The sequence below is a fragment of the Limanda limanda genome, chromosome 4 (genome assembly GCF_963576545.1).
Source record: "Limanda limanda chromosome 4, fLimLim1.1, whole genome shotgun sequence".
Taxonomy (NCBI): Eukaryota; Metazoa; Chordata; class Actinopteri; order Pleuronectiformes; family Pleuronectidae; genus Limanda; species Limanda limanda.
The window spans coordinates 4,121,470-4,143,462 of record NC_083639.1 but is presented as its reverse complement, the minus strand read 5'-3'; the positions used below and the strand labels follow the sequence as shown (position 1 = coordinate 4,143,462).

General features: G+C 40.5%; 1 protein-coding gene across 1 annotated transcript; it reads right to left on the bottom strand.

The window, feature by feature from the left end:
- Nucleotides 1-68: 68 nt before the first annotated feature.
- Nucleotides 69-21,867, bottom strand: grm2b (glutamate receptor, metabotropic 2b). The gene is made up of 5 exons (XM_061070152.1): nucleotides 21,487-21,867; nucleotides 6,235-7,072; nucleotides 4,686-5,749; nucleotides 1,373-1,565; nucleotides 69-179 (listed from the first exon to the last, which is right to left on the bottom strand). Exons 1-5 carry the CDS (start codon nucleotides 21,850-21,852, stop codon nucleotides 106-108), a joined length of 2,535 nt encoding a protein of 844 aa, XP_060926135.1. The 5' UTR covers nucleotides 21,853-21,867; the 3' UTR covers nucleotides 69-105.
- Nucleotides 21,868-21,993: the final 126 nt, after the last annotated feature.

Sequence of the window (21,993 nt, the reverse complement as noted above, 5' to 3'; positions counted from 1 at the left end):
ATGTTGGATGGCGAGGGGGGGGGGGGCTCCGTCGTTCACGGCCCTGTTTGATGAAGGGATGACCGATGGCTGGGTGCTCTCTTGTGTTTAGAGAGGAAACCTTTCTCACAAAGAGGACGTCGTGGAGTCCACCACCTCGCGCCCGTTGCAAACGGCTGGCACGTAGTTAGAGGCTGATCCTGGGGGAATGGAAACAGCAGTGTCAGCCAGGAGAGAGTTCTTCCACTTGGGTTTGGAAACAGAACTGTAAACCAGAGATAAAGGCTACGAGCTAAATCAATGGGCAGTCATGGGCTTTGAAAGTCTATGCTGAGTAAGGTGCCTGGCTTACATGGATAGTAACTAAGTTCATCTTCTCAAATACTATAACTAAGTTAAATTTTTTTGTATAAGAAATTCGAAATTAACAAAACATTTATGGGAAATATTTTCAGTCCACGACATTAATTTGGAACCTGAGTTACGAGTTATTTTGGTGATTTTAGAACAGAAACTAGTTTTATACAAAATTACATATTGTTGAAGATTAAAATACGCAGTAATGAATGTGCCAGTAACAATGATCCAGTATAATATATAACAATACAACAACCACAGGGAACATATTTTCACACAGAACATTTTGCTGAAAAGATTTTCTACATTTGTTTAAGTATAATTTTGAATTCAGAACTGTCAGTGCAGTATTTATTTAATGAGCTCATCTAGCTCTGAAATAAATAAATGCCACACTGAGTGCACTATGTAAACCTGTGTGTGTTTATTCAAACAGATCTTTAATTATTTGTCAGTTTCCTAATAAGCTATAGATAAAACTTGCTCTCATCACGCATGAAAAGAAACATAATGACTGGATTTTAATTGCTTGGCCGGGGTGATGCAAATCCAGAGAAACAAGCAGAAACAAAAACTTTCAATATTGTCATTGTCACGTTTCATTGCCTGTATTTATGTATAATTATTTGAAAGAAAAAAAAACTCAGACATCTGCAACATGTGGCAATACTGTTCAGCTCCAAAATTTGGTTGTGTTTTTTACACAGTTCATAATATTTCAAGTGGTTGCAATTCTCCTGTGGATTGCACTGATATGACATATCTCATATCGGTTTTTGAAACCTAAACTGCTGCTAGGTATCAGGTTGCAGCTGAATTTTTGAGAAAAATAACTTTTTACACATCAAGAAGATTTCTATGGTCCAGGTCCCTTTTGCCTCTTGCACCTACATCAAAGCAAACCCAACCACACCGAACTGAAACCATAATCAACCGTTCTCGGGGGGGGGCCCCAGCTCTCAGCTTGGGGGCCCCAGGCCATTTCCCCCTGCCTACCCTGTTGCACTACCCCTGCATAGCTGGGGCGTGTGGCTACCTTTAGAGTAGCTGGAGCTGGGGGCCGAGGCAGTGGCGGACACTGTGGCGCTGAAGCGGTTGGCTGTGGCTCTGAGTGTGGTCACATTCTTCTGCGGCTGGAACAGGATGATGTGAATCTTGGGGGTGAAGAGGCAGCCGAGGACCACTGAGCCACTCAGACTGACGGAGATGCACATAGTGGTGGTCTGCACCTGGGGGGGGAAGACGAGTGGGTGATGACAAATGTGTCAGTCTGAACTCGGACTGTTGTCTTATGTCTTCAAAGGAGTTAATAAAGTTTCTTCAAAGGCCTTGTTCGCCCATTTCTCCACCCACACAAAAACACCTGTTGCTCGGCTGGAGGCTTGTTTTTATCAAACCAGTTCGCACACAGCTCTCTGCTGCTCTGGTGACTCCCACATCTGGAGAGGTTTAGGATTTTGTACACAAATCTAAAGCAACTATTTTGTGAGAGATACATCTTTGAAATAATTCTCTTCCTAGAAGTTTTAACAAACTGCAGCTTCTCGTTAGTGAAACAATGTCTTTGAGTTTTGCATCATTAGTTGAGCAATACGAAAATGACAGTTTGAGTTTAAGGAAAATACATTTTTCTAACACAGATGAATACTCCTACTCCTCCTTCCTTCTTTCCCGACTTCGTTTGGGAGTCACGAACATCAAGTTCACCAAAAAAACATGATTAAAAAATCCATGGTATTTTGTTGGTACATTTTTTTACTTCAACTTTGATTTGGTTTCTTGATTTTACACTCTGGTCAAAAGTCATTGCAGATATTATTGTTGTTTTAGTTTAGTTTTGTAATGATGAATGTGAATAATTCTGATGTGACTTTGGCTGAAGAGCAGCAGAAACTCACTGTGAACCAACATAGACCTCTTAATTTAACTTTTAGATTATATTTATTGAGTCTTATTAGTAGCAAACAATGGATTATTTATATGCATAAGTGACCAACTTGCATTGACATTTTTTGGAAAAGCAAGTCGTATATGCAAATGCTCCTGTTCCGCCTGCTATTTGTTGCTATGCAGATAATGTACAATGAGTTCTCTCACTGCCGGCTGCAGCTGAATGAGCGATGAGCGTGAACCAAATCAACCAAAGCAATGAGCTGAATGATGCAACAACATCAAAGTTGCATGATAATTATCTTCCAGTTCATCATTAATAGCAACAACTTGCCTGTAGTCCTTAATTCTATAAGAGCAAATATAGATTTTTCCGCGTGAATAATGCAGTCGCACCGCAGAACATCGGCATTATTAAAATGCGGTTGATATTAACATTATCAACCGCATTTCCTTTTTCGATTATGTTTGAAGTATTCAGTTATGTATGTTAGCAATTGTAATTGTGCATTGTGTGCATGAAAATGAGAATGTGAAGAAGAAGAAGAAGAATGTGGGGGTAAGCACAGCTGGTAGTCCTGGATAGTCCGGGTCTTGTTAGTCACATTTCAGCTGCTAATGTGAGCTGACTGCTGGGGTCATCTTCCTCCTCCCACCCCACTGGTTACCCCTGCAGTCCAGCAACTTCTATTTGCAGAACCACAGCATGAAGTGTAATCCCTCCTAAACATACATCACTACGGCAGCAGTGCAGAAATATGAGAAGAGCTCACATATTTTAACTTCAAAAAGAAGTAATGAAAACACCAGCAGGACTGTGGCTAATATGACTTCAATTGTCTTCTGTCTGCAGCTCCTTATCTCTTTCAGCTGCAAAATGTCTTTCTAGCAGCCATTTCCATTTAACAGCTTGTTACACAAATAATTATTAAGCACTAATCAGACATGCTGTGGCACTGGAGCCGACTGTGTTCTTACTCTAACACTGACGGCAAAGAGAATGAGGTTACATTCATTTAATGCCTTAGTTAGTGCCTTTTCCATTACATTTCTATGATTGGTTTTATTATTAACTTTAGCCTTTAAACAGATATTTGCCTTCTGACTTGAACAAATGGCATTTTAGCATTCACTTCCGTCACTATTTTAATTTACTGCAGCTATTCTTTGAGATTATATTTAACAGTAAAAGTAGGAGTGAGTTATTAAACAGTGTATAGTGTGATATCAGAGGAATTTACTTTCTATAAAGATAATATTTACTTTTAATGAAATAAAAAGAATTAGGATGAAACGTAATTTACCCTTTTTCTTTCTGAACACGTCCGTGTCCATGAGTTCACTTGGCAACAAAGCTGGTTCCTCATTGAGTAAGTCTGTGCTATCTAACACTAATTTGAAACATGGCAACTGAACCCACTCCCATTATCACTGGTGTCCAACAGAACCAAAGTATCAAGGTGTCTGTGGCGCTGCCAAACGTCTCGTTCTCTCCTTCATCCGGCTTGATATTCAAAAACTCTTCGGCCACTCACATATAATTCGGACTCTTTTCGCAGCTGACGTGAAAAAGCCTGAGGTACCCCATGATGATATACAGCTTGTATGAACCTAGACCACCAACCCCCCCATCTGTTCGCACAACAAAAGCCTCGTTGCACACCCTGGTCGAATGCTGTGGCAGTAGCCTTGAGTTTGCCCAAGGCACCGGCACTCATAACTTACATGGTCTGTCAGCTCTGTGCCGGATGTTTAGTCTTATTTTTCATACTTTGCACTGCACGGACAAACAAATTCATTCATCCTTGCAGCTATACATATATTAAAAAATGTTTTCCTGCTGCAGCTTCACAAACGAGTCTGGTAACCGTTTTGCATATTCATCCTATTATTAATTCGTTGTCATTAGTGTGAAGCAGGATACATTTCGCCTTTACCCATTCTTGTAACGACCACAAGCTGTAATACTTTATCCCCTTGTGGCGGTTATGTCATATTTCATCTGACTTTTAGAGGAGCAGAGCAAACTAACAAGCCGGCGCTCAGCCTCCTTGCGCACAGTTATTTTTACTACAGGCCTTGATATTGTACGGATTCGAATGGTTAAGGTTTTTAAAAATGTAATTTTCTAAAACATTTCGTAATGCCGTAATTCAGTGAATCAGCTTGATACTCATTATTTTCATCTGTATTTTGAGTCCTTGTCCGTCCCCCGAATCTTTGTTCTCGTCTTGAAAGATCCTTCATGCCACATGAAAGGAAAGCTCTTTCTTTCATGAGTCTGGGTGACAGTGATCAAATGGAATGTGAAAGTGACACCTTTTTCTTTTACACGCAAGGGAAAGTCATTTATAAACCTTGTTTACATTATTCCACAGCACTGGGCTTGTGCAGTTTCTAGAAATATTAATTATAAATACTCAACTGACTTCAGAAGAAACTATTTCAGACATAGTTACCCTGTAGTCGCTGGCAGTGACGTAGAAGATGGGCTGAAACGCCAGCCAGATGATGCAGGTGGTGTACATGGTGAAGCCGATGAACTTGGCCTCATTGAAGTTTTCCGGGCATTTCCGCGTCTTGAAGGCGTAGACGGTGCAGAGGATGATGAGGATGCAGTTGTAGGTGAGGGACATGAGCATGCTGGAGTCCCTGCTGTTGCACTTGAGGGTGACCACGTCTCTCCTCTCAGGACCCACCTCCTTCCGAACCCCTGGCACCTCCACCAGCAACCAGATGACGGCTACGAGCAGCTGGCAGGAAATAAGAACGCCGCAGATTGCTACCTGGGAGCCCGGGCTGATCAGGCGCGGCCGCTGGGCTCCGTCCTTCACCCCACTGAAGATGCGAGCGATGCGGTTGGTTTTGGTTAGTAGGGCGGAGTAACACACTGCGAACGAGGTGCCCAGGCCGAGTCGACGTAAAGTGCAAACCGCAGTAGAAGGTTTGGCGATATAGATGAAGGTCATGCTGTAGCACATCAACACTCCCAGCAGCAGGATATAAGAGAGTTCACGTCCGCTTGCCTTAACCACGGGTGTGTCATTGTGCTTGAAGAACAGGACCACTACTGACAGAGTGCACAGTATACCCAGGCAGGAGATGGAAACAGGCCCAATAGCCCAGGCATCCTCCCAGCGGATGTAGTCCTCGGGCAGATAGTAGCAGCCAGTCAAGTTGCCCAGAGGCCACTGACCGGAGCTGCAGTCAGCACAGGTGAACTCATCCTGCAGGTACTGGTAGGGCTGACAGGAGATGCAGATCCAGCAGCACACATCTCCGGGCTGCATGCTCTTTATTTCATTCTTCTTGCAGGGGTCGCTGCACTGGGAGGTGGGCGGTACGAGACCACGCCAGGGCACCATGGTGGTGTTCAGGGTCAGGTTATGGTCCCAGTAGCCAACCTTCCTGTAGATGAACTTACCCTCCTCCTTGTGGTAATGAAAGATGTTGTAGCGGCTGATGCTGTCACCGACCAGGTTGAAGCGCACCATGTTTTCTGTGTCTACAGGTCTGAACGGAGCTGATAGGAAGCAAAAACACAGCAACATTGACATTCACAAGTATTACAGCATTCACCTCTACAAGGAAATCAATATATACAATATATACAGTATAAAAGGCATATGATAATCTAAATGAGCTATGTGAATTAGTGTAAATCTGTAATATCTCTTAGGTTCTTGCTATTTCAGATCAACTAAATGTGGATATTCATATATCAACATAATATAGATATAGGTCAGAATAATCCCCCTCTCATTTATTACCATATGATAATTCATGGAATATCTTTTCCTAATTGAATAATTACAAACCCCTTTTTCAATGTAGGAGGCATTTGAAGTCTTAATCCAGTTTCATGCTCATTTGTAACCTACATTTGCTCTCCATTTAATCTACTTACTTTAATTTAGTCCCATTTAGCTATTTAAAAACCATTTAACATGAAAAATGGCAGATAGAACACAGGCATGTACATTGGTTTCCTTTAGTTCTTGTTCCTACCTTCAAACTTGGTCTTCAGGATGAATTCCTTATAGAACCTTTTGCCGTTACCTGGTTTCATGGCGTCACAGACCTTGGATGTGTTGGAGCATACAGCTTGCCTCATGTTGTGCAGAGCGTAGGCCATGGCGTAGACCGCGTTTACCACAAACATGATCTTGGACTCCTGCTCAAACTTTCCGTCTCGCAAGCTGCGTTCACTGCAGCCGTGCTCCTGGAGGCTGCAGCCAAAGTGGTTCTCCCAGAACTCTTTAAACCACGGGTTCCTTGTGTTGGTGTACGGGTTCAGCTTGGTGAAGTAGTCCTCAAACTCCCTGATTGTGTAGGAGGCCAGTTCAATGGTGAAAGCACCATCTGCTGCGCTCTCGCTGCCCCTCACCACACTCTCCTGCGCTCCCCATCCATCACTGGCCACCCAGGTGAAGGTGACATTCATACGAGTGGCAGCCACCAGCAGCTCCCGAGCGTCTTCACTGCGGGTGAATAGGATGACTACTTTGGCGTTGGACTTTTGCTGCAGGGAGCGGATCACATTGTCATAGCCCTGGCGGTTCATGGAGCGACTCACCTTGGCCGAAGTGGCAATGCAGATTTGCCGAGTGCGGGCCTCTTGCTGGAAGGCATCGATGCCAGTCTCGCCGTAGTCTCCCTCTGAGGCTACGGTTGAGACGTAGGTCCAGTTGAAGTAACGCAGGATCTCAACCATGGCTTTTGCCTGGTAGAAATCAGGAGGGACGGTGCGGGCAAAGTAGTCGTAGCGGGATTTGTCACTGAGCTTTGCGCTGGTGGAAGCATAGCTGATCTGTGGGATCTGGAACAGCCGCAGAAGGTTCGCGACCTGGAGAACAAGAGGGAAACTTTGGTTTTATCTCATACTTCCAAAGATTTATTAAATACTTAAAAACATCTCTGAAGATATGGTATGACATCTGTTCTGTTTACAAGAATGGCCTGAGCATTATTTAAAAAATTGTGTTTGTGAAGATTCTTGCACTTTCAAAATAAGTTAATTTAGGACAATATACAGTATCTGTGGAAGGTGTTGTTCTACGAATAGTTCCAGTGCCTCTTCTACCAAAGGGATGAAACATCAATCCTGTGAAACCTTTTTGCTTATTTGGTGTTCTGAAGATGGCTGTGGAGCGTGCTGTCAATTGCCTTGGTCCAAAAGGTTAGAACAAATGATTCACATGCTATTAATGCTCATCAAACCAGCTAGCGACCTCCATGCCCTCTGGATTGGGGGCAAAGTCATCCCAGAAAACACCACTTCCGTCAAGATAGAAATGTTCCACCTCAGGAAAGAGGGGATCACTCAGATCAACCTTGTATTGATTAACAGTGACCCAAACCATGACAGCAAAAAGCCCCCCACAGATGCCCTCATTGTAGGGGGGGGGGGGGGGGGGGGGGGGGGGCAATGTGGTGCGTATCATTCTCTTAGTGTATGCAACTCTTGTCCAGAAGGGTCAACCTCCACACTGCAAGACACGGGCGGACCGTGTGAGGATGAAACATGTAGCCAAACCTTAACTCTGTATGTTGTACATAGTGTAACACGTATCTTAAATATATGCACTTTATATTATCATTTACTATTGCAGTCATATGAACAAGCCTAATCCTCTTCGGTTTAGTTTTTATAAGAATTGAGGCACCCTCTGCTCCATCTGTTATTTATTTATTTGAATGGAAATTTTACACTTCAATTATTGTTTTAATGAGGGACTTTTTAAGTGTTTTTTTTCTGTCCATGATCCCTGCATGCTGCTGATCCTAATGAGTGCTACGTTTGAACCCCAACATGAACTCCCAACCCTGTCTCCTACCTCTAACCATATGACACATATAAGCTATTGGGTAAAATGTTTGTAATTGGCATTCAAACAGGTATAAGGTAAAAAGGTATACATCAGGTGGGAGTGTTTTGTGCCAGGCGATACTTGTTGTACTTTAATTTTATGAATTTCATCCTGTTATGTCTTATAACCATGATAAAAGTTTGTCAGTTTACTTTTTCAACAAAATACTGCATCTTTGAGTCGTTTTGCTTTTTTTAACTTGTAGATATCCAGTTGAAGTGGAGCTATTCAGGCGCACAGCGCCTGTCAGATGGGCTTTAGCTGTGTGACAGACACTGGCAGAGGAAACAGCAACAAATTCAATGCTCCTCTATCTCAACCTGTTTACTCTGTCAGGGATCCACATCAGCAGCAGAAGCCAGTGCTGCAATCCCCCTCACAGATAATGTCAGATAACACCAGCAACAATGGCACAGAGATGAGAATTTTATCAGGGCATTTTGCTGTTTTCTCACGTTAAGGCCATTCAGTCAAGTCGCTCGAGTCTCAAGGCAGATTCTTCCACAAGTTACGACGCCCACATATGCAGACAAATATATCAATTGGCTTGCAGGGCTGATGGCTCGGGCCGAGTTCAACCTGGGGTGATAATTTCTGACTGAAAACTGTCCATGTTGGACGCATCAGGAAATCACAGCAGCTATTCTCCCCACACAGTGAACTACGACAGAGAGCTGGTGAAAAGTTGTCAGTTTGCAGGATTCCTCGTGAGATGCAGTGGTAATTATTGAATACCCATGAGCTTCAGTATGACTCCCTCCTTCCTCAGGCATCATTGTATGCCTGGAGGCTTTTCCAAACACTGGCATCCCAACGGATATAATTGGAACATTCCACTTTCACACTAAGTCTAAGCTACAGTACAATTCTCCCTTATTACTCACTCATTACAACTAGGGCTGTCAGTTTAACGCGTTATTAACGGCGTTAACGCAAACCCATTTTAACGCCGTCAATTTTTTTAACTCGAGTTAAAGCAGAGCTGCTGCTGCAGCTTCAGTATCTGTGTTTAGCCTCCAGTCTGACCTGCTCTCGCTTTTTGTTTTAATATTTCGCCACCTAAAATATATATTTTAAAGCTATTGTAGCATCCCACAGGACACGGAACTTCTTCGTGGTTTAGTAACTGGTATTTTCCTCTACGCGAACATGTGCATCTCTCGCTGTTACTCCGTCTCTCGCAGACATCAACACTTCACTTCCTCATTGATCCCCGATCCCCCCATCCTATTGGTCCAAACAGTCACATGTCCCACCCAGACCCCTTCATGACCGTCAGACATCAGAGCGCTCCTTCAGCAGTGTTTTACTGAGCATACGTCAAAACCAAACATAAACATAAACCCAGTCCGTTACACTATTAGGCTGCAGCTATATGTTTTTATTTATTTAAAAATAGGGTACTTCTTATTTCATACATTTTCCACAAATAAGGGGAGGACTCAAATAGCCCTACAAAGTTCTGTGTTTCATTTATTTCAAAGTAGGCCGACACCTGCCTGTGTATTTTGTTTGTTTGTTATTTGTTGCTTGTCTGTTTGAGTAGCTGGCTGAAAGCAAAGAAGTAGTAGGCTTACCTTTTATTGGTAACCTAACTGTTATGGTTCATTGTTTCTGAAATAAGAGGACTGACTGCTATGTTCACAGCAAACTTGAAAAAAAGAAAATATTAAGCCATGGTTTAACTGCACTATAGGCTGAGTCCTTGTTTAACTGAAATGTGCACTTTATAATTTTATTTTGTACCGCCCTGTTTGGCAATGTTGTTTTTCAATAATATAAAACATTTGCATAAAGCAAGCCAATCCACTTTTCTATGTTGATAAGAGCATTAAAACGAAAGTAAAATTATGGAAAAATAATAAATGAAGGAACATTCAGAATAGATACAAATTTGCGATTAATTGCGATTAATCGCGAGTTAACTATGACAAAATGCGATTAATCGCGATTAAATATTTTAATCGTTTGACAGCTCTAATTACAACACATTAGAACTTTTACACAGAAAATTATCCTTCGCGTCACATCACAAATAAGAGTTTTACATATTCCGTGTTTGCACTATACATTTCCTCAGTGGTGCCCGTTTTGTAACTCAGCAGTCTTTTTTTAGCCTCACCAGCAGCGAGGCTGGAGGGATGGAAATGCTGGACAGCTGGATGGTTCACCACCTACCATCAGCCTTTTGGATGGACTACGAGTCATAAATAATATCAATAATTACATCATCCATAGGATGTATCATGAGCAGATAGAGTAATTTACTACAGGGAATTCTACAAGTGGATAGAAAAGGCTACAACAAAGTATTAGGGCCACTTTAAAAGGGAAAAAGGGATAAAGTCCTAATATCATGAGAATACAGTCATGATTCTACGGGGGGTAACATCATTAGATCGGCCTGTTCCTCGTTAGTTAAACTTTAGTATCACAAATCTTTTGGCACATCAACACAATATTATCAGGAATTTGAAAAGCTTACGCAAGAAATAATCAAACAGACAGAAATTGTCACTTTGCAGAAGAAAAAATGTTCTACATGGTTCTAATACTCTTAACATGAAAGACAGCACAGCCGCTCTGTTCATGGAAGTACAAAAACATATTTTCATCGCTATGGGCAGTCTTTATATAAGTAAAAAATATCTAAACATATACATTACTATACCATTAGACGGATGGAGACGGAAATTACTGACATTAACCCTGAACTGCCAGTGGCCATGTGCTTAACCTCCGTTAGTTAAAACACCCCAGAGACAGGAGCACGCAGGCAAACTACAAGCTCTTGAGGGGTGAATACAGTAAATATGATGTATTTAGACAAGCACACTGCGGCCAGCAGTAGTCCTCTCCAGTGTTTCTCGTAGAATATATAGGGCAGAGGTCTTATCAAATTAACCACAGAGAGATGTGATGTCTGTTATTAATGCACAGGGAAGCCTGATTAGAGCCTCTGATTCATTCATGTTGCCCGGGATATATGCAGTTTTTGTATTCAGCAAGGTTAACCTGCCTGACTGACACTGAGTCAGCCACTAACACTGGCATGTTAATAAGGTGGTTTCCTCTTGCAGGCTTTTCAGACAGCCGCTTGGTCTTCATCAATAGATTCCTGGAGCTGCCTGACAGCGCAGCGTTCAGGACAGCACTGGAGTGTGTGACAGTAACCGTCTGTTCATCCTCATGTGGTGTTCCCCTCGCACTCTCTCCACCGACGAGTCAGTCGAGACCCACAGCGCCGGCTCAGGAGAACCAGGCTGGAAATTTGATCTTAACACATGAGGCTCGCATTGAACCTGCATTTTCATTTCTTCATTACGTGCTTCCCTGATACTACTTTACTAGAGACTTCCATTAGCTTTAATCTTAACCAATACATACCTTTAACTTTAGACTCTACCCTCACCTGTCTCTTTTGAAAAAATATACTATTCTTTAGCTTGTGTCGACTACAGCAAAGTAATGGAATTTAAAAAACAAGATGCTTTTCATAGTTTAAGCCTCGCTATATGACGTGATCTGATTGGAGTAGGTTTTCATATTAACTGCATGAAGCAATGTTTAAAAAATTACGACTCCAAATATGTTGAAACTGAATGAGCCTATTTCTGGTGCGGGTCAAGTTAAAGAGACTTTAAAATGCAAAGAATTGCCATAATTAGACTAATGACCTCATAAGCATCACATGTTGCAGGTTCAATTTAATATATAATGGTGAATACATTAGCACATTGTATATTTTGTTGTATTATTTAGAAAATACATTTCAAAGCTACTTAAAACCTAATCCAGTCATAGAAGTTAGCTGTATTACAGGCAGTAATAATACTGTACCATGGAGTCAGTGCTTTCATATGTTAGACAGAGACTAATACCCTACGTCATATCATGTCAAGACAAAGAGTGCCCCACGACTAGGCAAGAAGTATATTACTGGGAATATTGTCAAGCTTTTTGTTTCTCAACAATTCTGTCAAATGGGGTATCTACAACGTAAATATAAAAATATAGTTTAATTTGTATTACTATTATAGATTGTAATATTTATATTTTAAACATTAATTCAATATGTTGTAACAATCGGTTTGTAGAATAATAAATACACAACATGGTTTGTGGCAGATTCAACTTTAAAGATCATTCGATCATCATCTTAATGCTCATGAATCAAATTCTACTGTAGCCTAGAGTTTGTGGTTGAGGTTTGATAAGATGTATATGAGATGCATCCTGTGCAGAGGCATTATGGGATTTCTAGCCAGCGTCCTTTTACCAGAACAGATGCACGGATGAAAGACATGAGACAGCTGGAACGTGGGCATGGTCTCTTACTCATGTGTCTGTCATGATTTTTCTTTACATGGAAAGTCCATTTGTATTTCCCCAGGGTCCCTGTGAAGCTGAGGCCTATAGGAGATACTGTAGATGACACGAAGAATGAACCTCAGGATGCAAAGTGCAGCGGTTTAGCTGTTCACCAGGGAAGCACCAGAAACACAATGGGGAATAAATACAGTGCACATGGCTGCTGGGTTTAATATAATGTATTCAAACGACAAAAATAAGACAGATATACTGTCAAATCTATACTAAACTTACTATGTACACAGATTTTTGTTTATTTATCATATTCTTATTATGGATGTTCTTTAAACAAACACACCAGTGGTTAAATTCTAAACAAAACATTGTGTGTCAGAAATAACACAATCTCTTTGTTATATTATCATACACATGAATGTGTATTTTCACTGAAGTGATAGCTAAATGTTTATCTGATTACAAAAAGGAACAGATGTTGTCCAAACAGAAGCCAAAGTGATCCGTGCCAAGCTTGAGTTCGGTCCAATATAATAATTTAAAATCAAAAAAAGTTTTTATCTTTCTACGTAAAGTGATATCAGATTCAAATTAAGATCTTAGAATAATTTTGTTATGATCCCATTATAGTAAAAATAATCTAATAATTTCAATGTAATTATTGTGATGTAAGGCAGGAGTGGTAGACAAAGGCAATTCATGTTTTCCATTATTATCTCAGCCAAGGAGGGTATATTTCTGTTTGTCATTTTGTAAATTAGCAGGATTATTCAAAAACTACTGATGAACCATGAAGCTTGGTGGAAGGATGTGGAATGGGTCAGGGAAGAGGGGGCGGATAGATTTATTTTCTAACTTTCTTTAACATTGTGCCATAGGGAGTTTTTCAACATAATGATTTCTCAGAGAATTATTCGTGGAACCTCCGTAAAAAAAAAAAGACAGGTTTAAGGGACTGTTATTTATGTGTGTGTGTTGGTGCATATCCGAATCAAAATCACGATTTAGTGAATTTAAATAGGATTTAATAAGGAATGTACTCCTTTAGTCTTAATGTATGCAGCCATCTGAAGTTTGATGCAAACAAACATCGGGGGGGGGGGGGGGGGGGTATGGGGGTATGGTATAGTGGTTTGTGGAGAAATGGCTGAAACAGCAGAGGAGCGGTGTGGTTTACTATCAAACAATCACAATACTCTCTATGTATATCCACTGGTAACTCTCTCCGAGATAATTTGAGATAAACCCAAGAATAAGAGCCCTGTGTTCCTTTCTCTCTCCAAATTGGAAACTGGCACAACTTCGCAGAGCTCTGCATCTCTGACACATTTGCTCTTTTGCTTTTGTTTTCTTTTTTACACCTGATCTCTCTGCTCCAAGTTATTTTCGATATTTTCTTGTTTATATCCTCTGCCAGAGAAGAAAAAAAATCATAGCAATAGTGGAGCAGCGCTTCTGATAGCCTGTGCCATTTTATAATACATTGTTTGATCAGCTACCCATCGGTCCCACAGATGTGGGTTTTTTTTATTTATTAAAAGCAGCTTGGATTCTACAGAGGTGTAATTTCACGGGGAGATGGGAAGATATATGTTAAAGCCATTCGTTATATATACAGTGCGTGATTTGTCCCCAAATCATTGCCCAGTAATTGCACTGCTCACAGAACATGTGACTGCTGCTTGAATCTTTATCATGTTCAACATGTTTAAAATATTTAGCATGTATAAAATACTTTGAACCATAATGTTACATTTGTATAGAAAAAGCTGTACAGTTCCAGCTTGATACATTTTTTTATCACTATGGTTCATCACCTCTATATTCTAGGATTATACAAAAACTACACAACCAGCTCCAATGAAATTTGGTGAAGGCATGAGACATGACCAGAAGCCATGAGGATGTGCCATGTGGATCCTGATCAGGGGGCAGATCCAGGAGTTTTATTTCTCCTTTTTTAACATATAAAGATTTCTCAAAGAAGAATTTATGAATCTTGGGGGAAAGGATATTTATCTGTGTAGGCAATTTGGTGCAGATACAAATAAAACTCAGTAGCAAGTGAATATAAATGTGGGGACTGTGACTGTGCCTTTGCAGGAGTGTTCTCTCCACTGAGTATCATATAGTTTTTTATTGATCAACTAATTTACAACAACAAATATAATTTGAAGGAAAGATAATACAGAATAGATTACTTTGTCTAAGAATGAGGAAAAAACGTCTCTAAAAAAGAATCTCAATTCTGAGTAAAATGTTCGCTAACAATTTTCTCAGTTCCCTCAGTATTAGGTTTATATTATGGTCTTGTTTTTTAACAGGAAACATCCACTGTGACATGAAACACAATCTTTCCCTCACCTTATCCAAAATGATTTTGTTTTGCAGATCTAAGAACAGATGGGATTTAGGATTTGAACCCACACCAACCACCTCCTCGTCGCTTTGGTGCTGTACACAGATCATATAGAGCTTCATTTCATTTCATTTAAAAAGATTTTACTCTAAACATAATCCGGGGTTTGATTATCTTGTTTTTATTATTACAAGATATTGGTAAAAACAGTTTTGTAAGGTTTAAATATAACTTCTGGGACACAGGTTGATACAGATACAGAAGTTATTGGTACAAGGTGTTTTTTTTGTATTTTGGTCTGGTTTCAGTTTTTTGATTTGATCTCATGTGAAGTATTGTTTTGTGGAGGCATGGAGATTTATTTATATATTCCATTTCTTTACAAGCAAACTCAGTGTGCCTCATGACTTCTGCATGTGCAGACATCCACCCACCTAAGGAACACACATCCACAACTCAGACATAAAACACTCACACAAACACAAACACACAAACAAACACGGATACTGAGAGAGAACAGAGGCCGACAAAAATGATGAGTTGCTGAAAGCAGCAGATGTTAACAGTTATGCTTAATGTAAGAACCTATACTGAATGCATACATGTCGGAGGGTCAGAGTGGTTGTAGCTGTCGCTATGGCTACGGCAATGTGTTATTGTGACAACACCGGAAGTACAAGTACAATTGTCATTTGATTTGTTATTTTTATGTTTATTTTATTATGTTAAATAAGTTAATGATGGAAAGTAAATTGAGTCTAGTTCATGGTTCTGCTGTCAATCTAAATGATTAATGGTCAAAGTCAAACGCCACCGGAAATAGTCAGTGAAGTCTGAGGCTGGAAGTGACGCACTTTGTTTACCCAAGTACGTCGAGAGAGAAAGAGACAGAAAGAGTTGAGATAGGACTATCTACTACTGGGTAAGCAGGCGAAACGGTACTTATTCATAATATTGTATGTAAGTATTGTGTATTGAATTAGAAACGTCCGTAAAAATAATGTATGTGAAATGTGTTTTATGTTGTTGCAGTTTTCACGGTGTTCCATATCTTCAAAGAATAAAGTGATTGTGGACATCAGTACGAGGCATATAGCGTTTTTAACCAGGGTAGATACAGTGGTCATCAAGGCTAGAAAGCACTATATAAATACAAACCATTTTGATCCACACTTACTATTAGTGTTTGCATAACGGATAATGCAATGACACAAAGAAACCTGTGTTGATACACTTACATGCATTATTAGGAGCCCTCCCAGGGACCTAGGGGCCCCAGGCTCAAGGGACGTAGGGGGCCCCTGCATCAAACCGAACCAAACCCTTGGCAGAGAGTTGTGAGTGTTTGTTGGTTGAGTTGTTGCAGATTCCTGCACATAGGCGATGGCTGAATTTAAGTGGCTCTTACAAAATTGTTGTTGCTTTAGACTTGAGTAATCAGATGTTCTCAGGGGCCCCCTCTTAGCTCTGGGGCCACAAGGGATTACCTGTTAGGACTACTCTGTCGCAACGCCCGTGTGCAAAGTCAGAGCTCTTCAAAATTCAACTGGAACCTTTTCCACCAGAAAAACAATCACCAGAACATACAACTTTGGAGATACTTTTAAGTACAGAGACACAACAGAGAAAAATGTTACTCTTTATTATCGGCTTTGAACTTAACCACTAGCCTGTAGTGCTCTTGAAATAAACTCAATCAGTCCAGTAAGTTTGTCTGTTTTTGAGTCTGGAGAGCAGCGGTTCTGTTGCACAATTTTGAGCAGCATCCTAAAAAACAGCCAGAGATTTCTGAGCAAAGACTGATCACATATTCCTGTCATAGCGTGTGAAAAAACACAACAGCTCCCAGACAGACGAGCTGAGGAGAAGAGCGTCTGGAAATCAATATCCAAGCAATATTATTGACCGTGTGGGTACTGACGTTACCCAGCCTTCTAGTCTGTACAATGTTTCCCCTCACTGTGAATGACATTCGGCTGTGCTAATTAGGGAGGCAAGCTATGTTCTGCGAATGTGCTAAAATTTACAGTTCAGAAATAACAGTTTCACAGCGAGGAGGAGGAGGAGGAGGAGGAGGAGGAGGAGGAGGAGGAGGAGGAGGAGGAGGAGGAGGAGGAGGAGGAGGAGGAGGAGGAGGAGGAGGAGGAGGAGGAGGAGGAGGAGGAGGAGGAGGAGGAGAAGAAGAAGGAGGAGGAGGAGGGGAGAGTTGAGGGGAGTTCAGCCTTATTATCACATGATAAACAGGAACCTTTTGAAGTAAACACCAAAGCAGGTTTTTTCTCTTCTTTCACCCGATGCACTCCGTGAAGACGGAAACACAATAAAGACGGAGCCCTCCTCACTTCCTCTGCAGACTTCACAAACCAGAGCAAACCCAAGATATTAAACATCAATATACAATATGGCAGAAGAACAGATATAACCTATCACGAACTCAAATTTATGAGGACCTCCCCAGCTGAGCGGCGGAGGCAGGACCGAGTTTGTCTAATGGTCTTGAAGGATTCAGTGGGATTTTATTTTTGAAGTACAAGTTTGAGAATATGAACCTTTTAGGAGACTTCTCAGTAGCCGTCATCTGAAATGAAAAACAGTTTGTGTATTTCATATTATATGTTACATTTACAGAAGGTGGTTTCCTGAACTAGAATCTCAGTTTTTTATTGCTGCAATAATACTTTTTTTCTTTTTCTGTGCTTGTGTGTGTGTGTTCAATTATTCAATTTCAAGATGCACAGTACGAGTGCGTATTTGTGCTGGAAAAGTTGTGATTATGCCTTATAAGTACCTATCATGATGTGTGGCTGTGGCAGTATAGTGACTTGTACATTTGAAAATACAAGAAAACACAGATTGTCTTTAAATGTTACTTGTGCTGAAAGTGTGGGCCTATCTGAGAATTATTTCTCTATAATGACCACTTAAATTCGTAGCTGTGAAATGCGTAGGCTGTCATGACTCTTGGTTCGCTCTCGGTTCTGTACAGATAACTTCCGAGAAGGCATTTAAGACTATTTTCCAACAATTAAACTTTGAAAAGACAGAACAAGGACAAAAAGTATGAGTAAGATGGTGATGAAAAGCCTCCTGAACACTGCTGGGCTAATTATGAGAGAATCCTTTTTAGGGCTGAGGAGAACTGGCTTGTCTCCAGCTATCGTTCCCACATCTTGTCCTTGGACCCAGTCACATGCAGCGTCAGCCTCCACACGCAGGTGGACACATCGTCGCCAGCCAACGGAGATGCACCCCAGAGATGGGAAAAGCAGCTCCTCTCAAACTGCCCAGGGACCAACGCTGGCACAGTTTTATAACACTGAGTGTTTCTCTGGGATTGAAAAGGGCTGTTTAAACCAATGACCTCTCAAAGACAAAAAATAAAGAATCCCACCATGGGCTGCTCACCGCTCTCACAGCTCCATTCGCGAACGTGCCCAGTAACTGGACGTGCCTACAATGAGACGCTTGAGGATAATGACAGTAGAGGTATGTATTCAAATTCATGCAAAAACTCTCAAAAGACTTTCCTTTTGAATCGCTGTGACTGTTTGGTCGCTGTAGACTCATTCACACAGACAGCCCTTTTCATGCTTCTTAAAAAACATGCTGTTCTTTTGTCAAAGCATTCTCAACATTACAGGAGAGGACCCTCCATATTCTCCACCTCTTTCTGAGAGAGGGATGCCTGCGTTTAATGAGGGCTTCTAATGATTCCAGCATGGGAAGGATGGTTGTGCTCTGTGCAGTGCCACTCACTTTTCAGCTTTCAGCTCACAGAGCATTCACCACTGCAGACTCCTGGCAAGAACTTGTCTAAGGTTGGATTGTATCCTGGCGTTTCCGCACAAACTAACAAAGGCATCCCAGAGTGCAGCACTCAACGTATTCAAAGAATAAGTGGTTCCCATATATTACTTTAAGTGTCTCGAAATTTGAGCACAAATGAAATACCAATTCATTTTATATTCTCCCAAAGGGAACGCTGTGAGAATTATTAATGCATTTGGTTAACAGGAGCCACCTTTGTCAATCTTTATCAAATGTGAGGTGTCGACGGAGGTTATAAAACTGTATGAAGAATTTGTAGATTCAAAAACACTGTGATGGAAACGGAAGATTGTTTATAAAGGTCAGAATCCCTCCTAAGTCTGTGATGATATGAACAAACATAAATACAGCTATTAATATATGTTGAAAATCAACAAATGATCATCAAGTGAAAACTATCTGAAGGTGACTTTTATCATTGAGAAGTTTTATAGTGTAATGGGCTTAATAGGCTTTAGCTTCAGCCAATATGCATCTGTTGTGTTTTTAACTTTTGTCTTGTTCTGTTTTCTATTTGGTCCTGTTGCACCTTTTTAAATCATATTCCAGGATTTGGTTTATATTGTGTTATTTGCATGGTTTGGTATGGATTTTGACAACTTTTGTCATTTACCTATATTTATTTAATAGTGTGTTATATATTGGCTAAAATAAAGCACACCTTTCACGCAAGTATGTTTTAAATTGTGTTATGTTTGCACATAAATACATGTTTATCAATTACTTAAAATTGTTTCATATTGAGCAAAATATTCTATAAAACATTTATGTTATTTACTTAAGTTCAATCAATCCTGATGTACATTATACACCTGAAACATCTGAAACTGAATTATTCCACAACACACTTGGATTATAATGTCATATCCACACAGTAGTATGTACCCTGATTAGATTGCATAAACACTGCAGCATGACCGTGAATAGTGATTTAGTCATCAGCAGTTTTTCAGGTAATAAACATGAAATATTCATGAAATGCTTAGTGGAAGTCATGTGAGCTTTACTCTTTCCAGTGAGCTTTAACATCCAAGAAAACATTACCAGTTTCATGTTGTTAAAAGCATGAATCTGGTAATGTTTTCTTTTCTTACAAAGGTTTTTTATTGTGATGACATTTTATTATTTGAACATTCCAAATTAAACAACCCCTCAGTGTGATGTAACAACTGGGGGAAATAAGTTAGAGGGCAGGGTGAGTGAGATTATCAGCAAACACAACAGTACTTTAATTAGAGTTGTGTGTCATGTTTTGAAACAAAACAGATTGAAATAAAAACCTTGGGGAAAGAAATGCCACCATTGTTCTTTGGAGACAAATTCATACTATAAGCAAACCAATTACTTAAAAACAAATTATATACCAAACACCAAATATGTATGAAATATAACTATGATTGGCTGTAGCTATTCACATATATTTGACAGAACATCAGTAGTGTTTATGGAAGAGCTCCTATTTCGGCATAATCAAACTTTTTTTTTTTTTATTTGATAACATGTTTAGCATGGAAAACTGTATCATTGGACTGTTCTGAAAGTAAGTTTAGTCTCTGACAAAAGCAAGCATAAGGTACAGCTACTCACTTCATGACTAATAATGAACTTATTTGATAAATAAAATCAATTAATCCAAGTTGACTCTGTGTGTGTGTGTGCAGTTTATAGAAAGTGTAGCCAAATTGTGCCCACACACTTTTTCTCACTAACACCCAGTGCATCATGGTAAGTATGGTGTGTGAAGGCAATCAGAATTAATTAATTATGCTCTTCGCCTGTGGGAAAATTTCATATGTGTGTGAAAGGTCAGTTTTCTCTGCAAGGTGGAAATGAGTAGCTCATTGACGTCTCTGTGAATGTTGATGCTTCAAATGGTTTGTTTCTTCTCCAGCTCAGGAAAAGTGGAGTCAAGGCATTTTTGGTTGTTATCTGGAGTTGTGTGTGTGTGTGTGTGTGTGTGTGTGTGTGTGTGTGTGTTTGTGTGTGTGTGTTTGTGTGTGTGTGTGTGTGTGTGTGCGCTCGTGTGTGTGAGTCTAAGTGCTGATTAGTAAAGTTTATCCATCTCTTAGCATATGAATGCATGAATGAATAATGAATGATTTAGTAAATTAGTTGTGGGTTTTCTCTGAAGTATAAAAGTTCTTCAAGCTGCTAAAAAGTAGCAAAATCTTTGAAATATGTTTGAAAGTACTGCTTTGAGGGACTAAATACACAATTAAAACATAATGAATTTGGTTTTGCAGAGGGTGGGTAAGAATTGAGTTGAAACATTACTAAAACCAAGAGATCCCAACTACAGTATATTGCTAGACAACAGTGTGTTTTTAGTCTTCAAAATTGGATTTTTGTCTTTGCCAATAGTGTTTACATCCATTGTTAACATTCATACTTACGTCAGACACATGTGGGTTAGGCTATGGTGTGGTTAAGGTTGTGGCTATGACTAATGTGGTGAAGTTATGGTTGGGGTAAGCAGCTCAAAGACTTTGTTAATGTTATAGTATGATTGTAGACAATAGATCCAATCTTTGAGAGAAGTTATAATGTTCAGTTTTGGTTTAAACAGCTTTAAAGACACAATTTTCGGTTGTGAGGCTGTTGAAGTGTATCTTTTACAGAGAGGAGTTTGTTTTCTTTAGTTATTGATATGAATGTGGTTGACATAATAATAGAAGCACCTGTCAGTGAAGTGCAGTAATGGGCTAGAACAGCTCCATAAACTACAACCTCCCGAATTATCTGTTGAATCCCAACTTCTGAAAATCAGTTTGGACAAAAAACAGAACAGAACCATTGAGGATTTGCTAGCTATTTAGTGTACATGCTAACAAATGCAACTACACACACAACATGTGAGTTCAAATTAATTGAATCTACCTGAATGGAGACATCGCTGTAAGATCCTCCGATGACCCCGGAGATGGCGAGTGGAACCTCGTTCTGGATGGGCCTGGAGCCGTCGGGGCAGATGAAGCCTGGATCTTGCGCCTTGGTTAGGGAGGCCCTTACAAAATCTAGGGACTGCTCCAGAGCGTAAGTGTCCTTCGAGCAGGTGTCGAGAATGTGGGCTCCCAGCCGGAGTCCGGGAAGGATGTCATCACTGGAGTTAATCTCATCGAGTGCCAGCAGCATGGCCTCCAGTCTCTGGATTCCCCTCTCCTCATTGATCTTACCGCAGTCCTCCATCCCATCACCTTTTTCGTGCACGGGGAACAAGCCTCCAATCACCAAGTCCCCGTCCATGATGATCTCACGTTTGGCTGCTGGAGGTAATCTGGAGATGTTGGGCAGGACTCCTCGTATCAGCAGCTCCAGAAGGAGAATGTGGAGAGGCCAATAATTGGCAGAGTTGGCCAACGACCTGGGGCAGAGCACAAGCATGGC

Excerpts from the sequence above, each read along its gene's own strand:
- grm2b (XM_061070152.1), bottom strand. The coding sequence starts at position 21,852 with ATGGACGGGGACTTGGTGATTGGAGGCTTGTTCCCCGTGCACGAAAAA. Across the intron at positions 1,566-4,685 it reads TCACTGCCAGCGACTACAGG|GTGCAGACCACCACTATGTG; the intron begins GTAACTATGTCT and ends TTCCCCCCCCAG. Across the intron at positions 180-1,372 it reads CAGCTCCAGCTACTCTAAAG|GATCAGCCTCTAACTACGTG; the intron begins GTAGCCACACGC and ends CCATTCCCCCAG.